Here is a 12,422-nt window from a genome sequence, read left to right on the forward strand (position 1 = left end):
ATCTCAGTGATTGTAGTGATCACTTGCAGCAGACTGAAAAGCTTGAGCATGTACGCATTAAAAAGGAGAATGTGCTGGAGGTTTTGGAAAGCATCATGTTGGATAAGTCGCCGGGACAGGATGAGATGTAGCCCAGGCTACTGTGGGGGGCGAGGGAGGAGATTGCTGAGCCTCTGGCGATGATCTTTGAATCATCAATGTGGACCAGAGAGGTTCCAGAGGATTGGAGGTTTGCGGATGTTGTTCATTAATTCAAGAAGGGGAGTAGAAATAGCCCAGGAAACTGTAGACCAGTGAGCCTTACTTCAGTAGTTGGTAAGGTGACGGAGAAGATCCTGCAAGACAGGGTTTATGAACATTTGGAGAGGTATAATATGATTAGGAATAATCAGCATGGCTTTGCATTGGGCTGGTCGTGCCTTACGAGCCTGATTGATTTTATTGAGGATGTGACTCTTGGCAGTGTGGAGGATCAGAGGGATCTTGTGGTTAGAGTCCATAGGACATTCAAAGTTCTGCACAGGTTGACTCTGTGGTTAAGAAATCATACGGTGTATTGGCCTTCATTAATCGTGGAATTGAATTTAAGAGCCCAAAGGCAATGTTGCAGCTATGTAGGACCCCGGTCAGGCGCCACTTGGAGTACTGTGCTCAGTTCTGGTCGCCTCTGTACAGGAAGGATGTGGAAGCCATAGAAAGGGTTCAGAGGAGATTTACAAGTATGGTGCCTGAATTGGGGAGCAAGCCTTTTGAAAACACGTTGAGTAAACACGGCCTTCTCTCCTTAGAGCGACGGAAGATGAGAGGTGACCTGATACAGGTGTACAAGATGATGAGAGGCATTGGTCGGGTGGATAGTCAGAGACTTTTTCCCAGGGCTGAAATGGTTGCCACAAGAGGACAGACGTTTAAGGTTCTAAGGAGCAGGTACAGAGGAGAAGTCGGTGGTAAGTTTTTTTTTTACGCAGAGAGCTGTGAGTGCGTGGAATGGACTGCCGGCGGCGGTGGTGGATGCCGATACGATAGGGTCTTTTTAAGAGACTTTTAGATAGGTGCATGGAGCTTAAAAAACAGAGGGCTGTGGGTAACCCTAGTAATTTCTAAGGTAGGGACATGTTCGACACAACTTTGTGAACCGAAGGGCCTGTATTGTGCTGTAGGTTTTCTATTTTTCCATGTTTCTGGAAAAAAAAAGAGCACAGTACAGTCAACAATGTATGAAAATAACACACCTGCAAGAAATGGCGCAGAGTGTCAGTGGAGAGAGGGGAAATGGATCGGTATGGTAGTGGGGAAAATCTGAGTACTTGCTCTTAAAAAATGCAGTCCTATGCCTGAAAAAATTGGTATTGTATCTATCTATTTTTTCAAGATACTTTTACGAAATTAACCCCTTACATTAGTCACCGATGACCTCCTTCTTCCATATTAGTTTAGTTGTGGAGTTTGTCTTCAGGATACATAACTAATCTAATTGTTTATGAAATTATTTCTCATCGAAATTGGCCATTATTGTGACAGCAAATCAATCTGACAGGAAAAAGGAGGTCTGAACATTCCTCTTGCGGGAAATAATTGTTGAATTAAACAACCAAACTAAATGTAATTTCTTCACCACAGAATCTCAATGCGCTTCGCCTATCGTTGCAATTGATAATTATTTGACAGTGATAGTACACGATGTAAACATATTGAGAATAAGGATTATTTTATTTGAAACGCACGAACTCTGTGTCATAGACGGAGAATGTTCAATGTTCTCGTTAGAAGGTGTGAATGAACAAAATTAAACGTAATTGTTATTTTGTGATTCTCCCGAGGGAGCGATCTTCATTTCACGATTACACAATTCATATAAATGGAAACAAACCTCAATTGTTTGTTCAGTGGACTGTCACTGATGTGACTAACCACGTGGTATGATTAATTGTCAGAGTGCACTTTTCTCTCCTGTATAAGAGCTTGCAAAGCAAACAATCACCAGTAGATATTGGCAGTTGGACTATTTTCAACTGATCACCATTTCACACAGAAAATGGGATATCCAGCAATTTACTACATCGCAAGTATCTACTATCCTGTACTAGCAGCGATTGGTATCCCTGGTAAGTTAACTGGAGTTGTCTCCTACTATATGTGTGTGCTTTGTTCTTGTGAAATTTGTTACAGATTGTGCCTCATCTGATGAGTGTTTTAAGTTTGTTCATGTTTAAATATATATTTTATTTTATTCTTTCTTTTTCTACAGAATTGTTACTCGTTTCTCATGCCCGATGATTTTGTCAATATTAACATTGATATTGTTCTAGCATTTTACCTTACTCGAACTTCCAACTTTACCAACACGCATTGTTCTAAATTTGATTGTCTATCAAAATAGAAACTGAAACGTTTACTAAAACGAATATAAATCTTCAGCTTCGTTGCCGCCCACTTTGCAAACTTCCCGTTTTTTCTGCCATAACCAGTTTTTTTCCCTTTTGGTCTTAATGTAACGAGAAAGATCATTCTTTTTCTATTTATTTATCGAAATGTCTTCGATATAGCCACAACAACCTGAAATACTCTTTCATTTTACGGCGTCTCCTTCTTTGGCCGGGTTTGATTTAGATAAGATTTATTTTAATTCTTACTTTCATCATACAACATGAGGGAGCACAAATCTTTATTATATCTTGGTCGCAATGTAAAAGAGTCAAGTTTATTTGCCACCTGCACATTAAATCATGCATTTTGCTCTGCTGCAACTCCACTCAAAACTGTTATTTCAGAAGAAACAATCTCTCTGAGTCAATTTTATTCCTGCATTATAAAATACCTTTAGCACTCTCAGCTGTCCGGATGAATGGGTCGAATAGCCACCCATTGAAACCCTACTGTCAACTGGAAAGTTGCGGCTCAGCTGTTTCTCGGGCCAGTCATTATTATCCATTCGAAGGACAATGACGGAGCTGGAACAAACAACCTTTCCAATTCTTGGAAGTGAAGCCCGCCTGACCCGCAAATGATCAGATGTCTGAGTTTCACTCATTCCGATTCAACACATTTCTATGTATGTATATCAAGTAAAAATGATCAGGGTGTGTGCGCGTCAAACTAACTCTTCTTTGCTTCCTTGCAGTTAATTTAGTGGCGATTGTGATCCTGTCTCTGGGAAAATGCGGACTCTCTAAATGCATCTCCCGTTACCTGGTGGGAATGGCAGCAGCTGATTTAATGGGTGTTATTTTTGCTGTTGTACTCTGTGAGATCAATAATATTTATACTTATGCTCTTCCTTTGCTCATTACACCGATTTGCGCCGTGACGCTTACCCTGAATGTCGCAACCATGGACTGTTCTGTTTGGCTCACGGTGGCTTTCACGTTCGATCGCTGTCTTGCAATCTGCAGTCAAAAGCTGCGGGAACGATACTGCACCGAGAGGACAGCGACTATTATGATAGTAATCGTGGGGTTAGGAAGTTGTGCAAAGGATGTTCCATTGTACTTTGCGGTAGAACCTCTCTTTATCACTGATAATATACCCTGGCGATGCATTTTCGGAAAGGATTACCTTATTTTACCAAGGTGGAAAGCTTACCAGTTGTTTAACACTGTCACTACACCTTTATTGCCGATCGGCTTGATTCTGCTTTTTAATGGTTTAACAGTCAGTCATATTATCGCGGCAAACAGAGTTCGCCGGGGGCTCAGGAACAGCAGAGAGAAAAAGCATGATCCAGAGGCGGAGAACCGGAGAAAGTCGATAATTTTATTGTTCGCTCTCTCCGCCAATTTCATATTGTTGTGGATCCCCATTATTGTATATAATATAAACTGGCAATTTCAGAATTACTCTTACACTGACAGATATTTGAATACCCCGCCTTACATCTTGCAGCAGTTTGGGATCATGTTACAATACCTCTGTACCTGCACCAACACGTGTATCTACACTCTGTCACAGAGGAAATTCAGGGAGGAGCTGAAGAGAGGAGTGAAACGTCTGGTTAAGTTATGTGATCGACTCTGTAGCTACAATGCTGTGCGATTGTAAGCTTTAATGGAGTTCAAATGCATTTCTTTGTCTTTTATGAGTCTGGTAAATGTGTCTATATTCCAGCAGGCAGGTGAGCGAATGTTAGTAGTTTGCAGGTTCCTGCAAAGTCAGTAAAATTACTTCAATTATACGGGGCAAGAAACAACCAATGGGCTCTCCAAGGATCTCCGACCCTCTTTGCCCGTTGCCTCACAAAGCTGACTATCGTAACGATTCAGGTGTTCACCCTGACAACCCTCTGCTGAACCCTCACCAGCATGTTTATTTGTCCACCACTGACGTCCGCACCCCCATTTCCCCTTCTGTCAGTCGGTATTCCAGACTGATTACGGCGCGTGTCCTACTGTCATACAGTGATGTCCTCTGAATATACACTGTAGTTTGGACAGAGACTGGAGGCGATAGAGTATAGTGGTGACAGGGACTGCGTACAGTACAGAGTAGAAGTGAAAGAGGCTGGAGATTATGCTATATGGGGGTGAGTGTGTTATCAGACGATAGAGTATAAGGGTGACAGAGACTAGGCACTATACACTATAGAGGTGACAGAGACTGGAGACTATAGACTATGGGGTGACAAAGACTGGAGACTATAGACTATAGAGCTGAGAGAGACTGGAGACTACAGACTATGGGGTCCCTCTGCAGGCTGTGAAAACCTTCCTCACTGTCTAGTACACCTCCAATGTTTGTATCATCAGCAAACTTGCTGATCCAATTTAGCACATTGTGGGGGGCGAGGGAGGAGATTGCTGAGCCTCTGGCGATGATCTTTGAATCATCAATGTGGACGGGAGAGGTTCCAGAGACAACACACATAAAAGTTGCTGGTGAACGCAGCAGGCCAGGCAGCATCTCTTGGAAGAGGTGCAGTCGACGTTTCAGACCGAGACCCTTCGTCAGAGGTTCCAGAGGATTGGAGGGTTGCGGATGTTGTTCCTTAATTCAAGAAGGGGAGTAGAAATAGCCCAGGAAACTGTAGACCAGTGAGTCTTACTTCAGTGGTTGGTAAGTTGACGGAGAAGATCCTGCAAGGCAGAGTATATGGACATTTGGAGAGGTATAACATGATTAGGGATAGTCAGCATGGCTTTGCATTGGGCAGGTCGTGCCTTACGAGCCTGAATGATTCTTTGGGGGGATGTGACTCTTGGCGGTGTGGAGGATCAGAGGGATCTTGTGGTTAGAGTCCACAGGACGGTCAAAGTTCTGCACAGGTTGACTCTGTGGTTAATAAGGCATACGGTGTATTGGCCTTCATTAATCGTGGAATTTACTTTAGGAGCCCAAAGGCAATGTTGCAGCTATATAGGACCCTGGTCAGACTCCACTTGGAGTACTGTGCTCAGTTCTGGTCACCTCACTACAGGAAGGATGTGGAAGCCATAGAAAGAGAGAAGAGGAGATTTACAAAGATGTTGCCTGGATTAGCGAGCAAGCCTTATGAAAACAGGTTGAGTGAACTCGGCCTTTTCTCCTTGGAACGACGGAGCATGAGAGGTGACCTGAAACAGGTGTACAAGATGATGAGAGGCATTGATCGTGTGGATAGTCAGAGACTTTTACCCAGGGCTGAAATGGTTGCCACAAGAGGACAGAGGTTTAAGGTTCTAAGGAGCAGGTACAGAGGAGACGTCAGTGATAAGTTTTTTTTTACACAGAGAGCTGTAAGTGCGTGGAATGGACTGCCAGCGGCGCTGGTGGATGCGAATACGATAGGGTCGTTTTAAGAGACTTTTAGATAGGTTCCTGGAGCTTAAAGAAACAGAGGGCTGTGGGTAACCGTAGTAATTTCTAAGGTAGGGACATGCTCGGCACAACTTTGTGAACCGAAGGACCTGTATTGTGCTGTAGGTTTTCTATGTTTCTATGTTTCTAAGTTTCTAAAAAAAAGAGCACAGTACAGTGAACAATGTATGAAAATAACACATCGGCAAGAAATGGCGCAGAGTGTCAGTGGAGAGGGGGGAAATGGATCGGTATGGTAGTGGGGAAAATCCAAGCACTTGCTCTTAAAGAATGCAGTCCTATGCCTGAAAAATTTTGGTATTGTATCTATCTATTTTTCAAGGTACTTTTACGAAATTAACCCCTGACATTAGTCTCCGATGATCTCCTTCTTCCATATTAGTTTAGTTGTGGAGTTTGTCTTCAGGATACATAACTAATCTAATCGTTTATGAAGTTATTTCTCATCGAAATTGGCCATTATTATGACAGCAAATCAATCTGAAAGCAAAAAAAATAAAGAGGTCTGAACATTCCTCTTGCGGGAAATAAAACTAAATGTAATTTCTTCACCCCAGAATCTCAATGCGCTTCGCCTATTGTTGCAATTGATAATTATTTGACAGTGATAGTACACGATGTAAACATATTGAGAATAAGGATTATTTTATTTGAAACGCACGAACTCTGTGTCATAGACGGAGAATGTTCAATGTTCTCGTTAGAAGGTGTGAATGAACAAAATTAAACGTCATTGTTATTTTGTGATTCTCCCGAGGGAGCGATCTTCATTTCACGATTACACAATTCATATAAATGGAAACAAACCTCAATTGTTTGTTCAGTGGACTGTCTCTGATGTGGCTAACCACGTGGTATGATTAATTGTCAGAGAGCACTTTCCTCTCCTGTATAAGAGTTTGCAAAGCAAACAATCACCAGTGGATATTGGCAGTTGGACTATTTTCAACTGATCACCAATTTACACAGAAAATGGGATATCCAGCAATTTACTACATCGCAAGTATCTACTATCCTGTACTAGCAGCGATTGGTATCCCTGGTAAGTTAACTGGAGTTGTCTCCTACTATATGTGTGTGCTTTGCCCTTGTGAAATTTGTTACAGATTGTGCCTCATCTGATGAGTGTTTTAATCTTGTTCAGGTTTAAATATATATTTTATTTTATTCTTTCTTTTTCTACAGAATTGTTACTCGTTTCTCATGCCCGATGATTTTGTCAATATTAACATTAATATTGTTCTAGCGTTTTACCTTACTCGAACTTCCAACTTTACCAGCACGCATTGTTCTAAATTTGATTGTCTATCAAAATAGAAACTGAAACGTTCACTAAAATGAATATAAATCTTCAGCTTCGTTGCCGCCCTCTTTGCAAACTTCCCGCTTTTTCTGCCATAACCATTTTTTTTCCTTTCCGTCTTAATGTAACGAGAAAGATCATTCTTTTTCTATTTATTTATCGAAATGTCTTTGATATAGCCACAAACACCTGAAATACTCTTTCATTTTACCGTGTCCTCCTTCTTTCGCCGGGTTTAATTTAGATAGGACTTATTTTAATTCTTACTTTCATCATGCAGCATGAGGGAGCACAAATCTTTGTGATATCTTGGTCGCAATGTACAAGAGTCAAGTTTATTTGCCACCTGCACATTAAATCATGCATTTTGCTCTGCTGCAACTCCACTCCAAAATGTTATTTCAGAAGAAACAGTCTCTCTGAGTCAATTTTATTCCTGCATTATAAAATACCTTTAGCACTCTCAGCTGTCCGGATGAGTGGGTGGAATAGCCACCCATTGAAACCCCACTGTCAACTAGAAAGTTGCGCCTCAACTGTTTCTCGGACCCGTCATTATTATCCATTCGAAGGACAGTGACGGAGCTGGAACAAACAACATTTCCAATTTTTGGAAGTGAAGCCCGCCTGACCCGTCAAATGATCAGATGTCTGACTTTCACTCATTCCGATTCAACACATTTCTATGTATGTATATCAAGTAAAAATGATCAGGGTGTGTGCGCGTCAAACTAACTCTTCTTTGCTTCCTTGCAGTTAATTTAGTGGCGATTGTGATCCTGTCTCTGGGAAACTGCGGACTCTCTAAATGCATCTCCCGTTACCTGGTGGGAATGGCAGCAGCTGATTTAATGAGTGTTATTTTTGCTGTTGTACTCTGTGAGATCAATAATATTTATATTTATGCTCTTCCTTTGCTCGTTACACCGATTTGCGCCGTGACACTTACCCTGAATGTCGCAACCATGGACTGTTCTGTTTGGCTCACGGTGACTTTCACGTTCGATCGCTGTCTTGCAATCTGCAGTCAAAAGCTGCGGGAACGATACTGCACCGAGAGGACAGCGACTATTATGATAGTAATCGTGGGTTTAGGAAGTTGTGCAAAGGATGTTCCATTGTACTTTGCGGTAGAACCTCTCTTTATCACTGATAATATACCCTGGCGATGCATTTTCGGAAAAGATTACTTTATTTTACCAGCGTGGAAAGCTTACCAGTTGTTTAGCATTCTCACTACACCATTATTGCCCATTGGTTTAATTCTGCTTTTTAATGCTTTAACAGTCAGTCATATCATCGCGGCAAACAGAGTTCGCCGGGCGCTCAGGAACAGCAGAGAGAAAAAGAATGATCCAGAGGTGGAGAACCGGAGAAAGTCAATAATTTTGTTGTTCGCTCTGTCAGCCAATTTCATATTCTTGTGGATCCCCTATATTGTATACGGTATGATCTGGCAAGTTCAGAATTACTCTTACACTGACAGATATTTGAATACCCCGCCTTACATCCTGCAGCAGTTTGGGATCATGTTACAATATCTCTGTACCTGCACCAACACGTGTATCTACACTCTGTCACAGAGGAAATTCAGGGAGGAGCTGAAGAGAGGAGTGAAACGTCTGGTTAAATTATGTGATCGACTCTGTAGCTACAATGCTGTGCGATTGTAAGCTTTAATGGAGTTCAAATGCATTTCTTTGTCTTTTATGAGTCTGGTAAATGTGTCTATATTCCAGCAGGCAGGTGAGCGAATGTTAGTAGTTTGCAGGTTCCTGCAAAGTCAGTAAAATTACTTCAATTATACGGGGCAAGAAACAACCAATGGGCTCTCCAAGGATCTCCGACCTTCTTTGCCCGTTGCCTCACAAAGCTGACTATCGTAACGATTCAGGTGTTCACCCTGACAACCCTCTGCTGAACCCTCACCAGCATGTTTATTTGTCCACCACGGACGTCCGCACCCCCATTTCCCCTTCTGTCAGTCGGTATTCCAGACTGATTACGGCGCGTGTCCTACTGTCATACAGTGATGTCCTCTGAATATACACTGTAGTTTGGACAGAGACTGGAGGCGATAGAGTATAGTGGTGACAGGGACTGCGTACAGTACAGAGTAGAAGTGAAAGAGGCTGGAGATTATGCTATATGGGTGTGAGTGTGTTATCAGACGATAGAGTATAAGGGTGACAGAGACTAGGCACTATACACTATAGAGGTGACAGAGACTGGAGACTATAGACTATGGGGTGACAAAGACTGGAGACTATAGACTATAGAGCTGAGAGAGACTGGAGACTACAGACTATGGGGTCCCTCTGCAGGCTGTGAAAACCTTCCTCACTGTCTAGTACACCTCCAATCTTTGTATCATCAGCAAACTTGCTGATCCAATTTACCACATTATCATCCAGATCATTGATATAGATGACAAATAACAATGGACCCAGCACTGATCCCTGTGGCACACCACTAGTCACAGGCCTCCACTAGTCTCTCCTTTGTCAATTAATAACGATATACAATTTTAAATTGAATCAAAGAATGGCCTGCGCAAATCGAAGAAGAATGAACCAACTTCCGAATTCGCAACCAATCCTCTGCTATCAAGGTCATGTTAAGATCTGTGTCCCAAGCTTGCTTAATCTTAAATAGAGAATAATTATCCTGTTGGAATAGTAAATTATAAATTTTCCCTATAAAACCTTTCACTAAAGGGTTGAATTTAAAAATACTGTCTAACAGATCATAATCTTGTATATATGGAAAATTACTTAAATACTCTTATAAAAAAATGTCTTACCTGAAGATATAGCAAAAAGTTTGAGTATGAAAGAGAGTATGTAGTTACTATTTTCTCAAAGCACATCAATCGGTCTTCCTGAAGCAAATCCATAAAGGAATAAATTCCTTTATTCCTCCAATGAGAAAACGTAGGATCACTAAGTGAAGGTTTAAATAAATAGTTTCGATAAATTAATACTAAATAGTCATAGTCCTAGTCATACTTTATTGATTCCGGGGAAAATTGGTTTTCGTTACAGTTGCACGATAAATCATTAAATAGCATGCAACTTGGACAGTATCCTCTTTTCAGACACCACCGTCAGAGAGTCCACTTCCATCCCCACAACATTACTGGCCTTACGAATGAGTTTGTTGATTCTGTTGGTGTCTGATACCCTCAGTCTGCTGCCCCAGCACACAACAGCAAACATGATCGCACTGGCTACCACAGACTCGTAGAACATTCTCAGCTTCGTCCGGCAGATATTAAAGGACTACACTCTCCTCAGGAAATAGCGACAGCTCTGACCATTCTTGTAGACAGCCTCAGTGTTCTTTGACCAGTCCAAGTTCAAAGTTGACCAGTTCAAACTAAGAAGGTTAATTTGTTTAAGATTAAAAAACTTACGAAACTGGTACCAAATTCGTAATGACTGCTTAATCATAGGATTAATATTTAAAATAGAAATTTTGACTAGTTGTACAGGTAAAGAAGCTCCTAATTACGAACTTAAGTAAAATTGTTTCACAGCTTCCAATTCCAAGTCAACTCGTGGTGGGCGTTCATTTCTATTGGTCCAATACAACCAAGAACACGCATAGCGTATATTAACCGCCCAATAATACATTCTTAAATTAGGCAAAGGAAGACCTCCATCCTTTCTAATTTTTGAAAATGACATTTTCCAATTCTTGGTCTTTTATTATTCCAAACAAAAGATGAAATAATAGAGTCAACCTGCTAAAAAAAAACTTCTTAGTTAAAAAAATAGGAATATTTTGAAATACATACAAAAATTTTGGTATGATCATCATTTTTACTGCATGAATTTGACCAACTAACGAAAGTGTAAGAGGCTTCCATCAAGAAAATAATTGCTGCATAAAATACACTAAAGGAACTAAATTAGCTCTATAAAGGTCTCCATTATTTTTAGTCATGATAATCCCTAAATATTTAAAACAATCCGTAACTTTAAAAGGAATATCAACATATATAAAAGCAGAATCATTTACAGGAAATAATTCACTTTTATGCAGGTTTAATTTATATCCCGAAATCTTTCCAAATTCATGTAATAATTTCAAATAAACTAGGAATAGATTCTTCAGGATTGGAAATATAAGCTAAGAGATAATCAGCATAAAGGGAAAACTTTTGAATAATCCCATATCTCGAAGTTCCTTGGATATCTTTAGCTTCACGAAGTACAATAGCCAAAGGTTCCAGCACCAAATTAAATAACAAAGGATTTAACGGACATCCTCGTCTCGTACCCCGTGAAAGTTGAAAAAAGGGGGATCTACAGTTATTAGTAATTGCAGTGGCAATAGGGTTTTTATATATCATTCTAATCCACTTATTAAAATTTATACCAAAGCTAAATTTCTCTAAAACGTTAAATAAATATGTCCATTCAACTCTGTCAAATGTCTTTTCAGCATCAAGAGAAACAACACATTGGGGAGTTTTGGAGGGGATGAGTATATAACATTTAACAGTCTCCGAGTATTAGAAAAAGAATAACGGCCTTTTATAAAACGTGTTTGGTCCTGAGAAATAATTTTAGCTAGTATATTCTCCATCCGATTAGTCATTATTTTTGAAAGAATTTTGGCATCCACATTTAATAATGAGATAGGTCTACATGAAGCACAATCCGTAGGGTCTTTATCTTTCTTAAAAATTAAAGAAATAGAAGCTTCATAAAATGTAGAAGGTAACTCTCCTAACAAAAAAGAATCTTTAAACATTTCCAAGGAGTAAGCAAATTTTCATTTTTTTTTCTAAAATCCTACTGAAAAACCATCTAGTCCAGGAGCTTTACCAGATTGCATTGAAAAAATAGCTTTCTGAATTTTTCTTTCAATAGAAGGAGTATCAAGAATTTGTTGATCTTCAGCAGACATTCTAGGAAAATCAATCTTTTGTAGAAAGGCATTCATTTTAGAAGGATCAGCTGGAAACAGAGAATTATAATGTTCACTGTAATAGTCTTGAAAAAATCTATTAATATCTTCATAGTTACAAGCTAAACTGCCAATTTCCTTACGAATTTTTAAAATTTGTCTTTTAGCTCTAACAGCTTTTAGTCGGGATGCTAGTAGTTTATTACTTTTATCTTCAAACACATAAAATTCACTTTTTAATTTAAGCAAATTTCTTTCAATAGGATAAGTTAATAATAAATTATATTGTGATTGAAGTGTGTCAGTGTTGATTGTCAGCAAGGAGGAGATGTTATTTCTCATCCACACAGACTGTGGTCTCCTGGTGAGGATCCAGTTGCAGAAGGAGTTACAGAGGCCCAGGGTTTGGAGC

The 12,422-nt window shown here is 40.1% G+C and overlaps 1 protein-coding gene and 1 long non-coding RNA gene across 4 annotated transcripts in view; both read left to right on the forward strand.

Moving 5' to 3' along the window:
* Positions 1–12,422, forward strand: part of LOC140185210 (uncharacterized) — a 41,761-nt gene that overhangs the window by 17,545 nt on the left and 11,794 nt on the right. For both annotated transcript variants that reach the window (XR_011882525.1, XR_011882524.1), the window contains exon 2: positions 789–947. This is a non-coding gene — a long non-coding RNA (uncharacterized lncRNA). The remainder of the gene's footprint in view (positions 1–788; positions 948–12,422) is intronic.
* Positions 962–12,306, forward strand: LOC140185192 (probable G-protein coupled receptor 139). Of its 2 annotated transcripts, none has more exons than XR_011882515.1 (2): positions 962–5,049; positions 7,850–12,306. XR_011882515.1 is itself a non-coding variant. In XM_072238591.1 (2 exons), the coding sequence occupies exons 1-2, from the start codon at positions 6,763–6,765 to the stop codon at positions 8,764–8,766; spliced, it is 987 nt and encodes a 328-aa protein (XP_072094692.1). In that variant the 5' UTR covers positions 5,847–6,762; the 3' UTR covers positions 8,767–12,306. The 2 variants fall into 2 exon arrangements, 1 of the variants encoding a protein (XP_072094692.1); XM_072238591.1 differs by lacking the exon at positions 962–5,049 and adding an exon at positions 5,847–6,832.

Source organism: Mobula birostris, chromosome 20, assembly GCF_030028105.1.
Source record: "Mobula birostris isolate sMobBir1 chromosome 20, sMobBir1.hap1, whole genome shotgun sequence".
Classification (NCBI taxonomy): Eukaryota; Metazoa; Chordata; class Chondrichthyes; order Myliobatiformes; family Myliobatidae; genus Mobula; species Mobula birostris.

Coding starts and splice junctions, on each gene's coding strand:
- LOC140185192 (XM_072238591.1), top strand. CDS start 6,763: ATGGGATATCCAGCAATTTACTACATCGCAAGTATCTACTATCCTGTA. Junction 6,833..7,849: donor AGCAGCGATTGGTATCCCTG/GTAAGTTAACTG, acceptor GCTTCCTTGCAG/TTAATTTAGTGGCGATTGTG.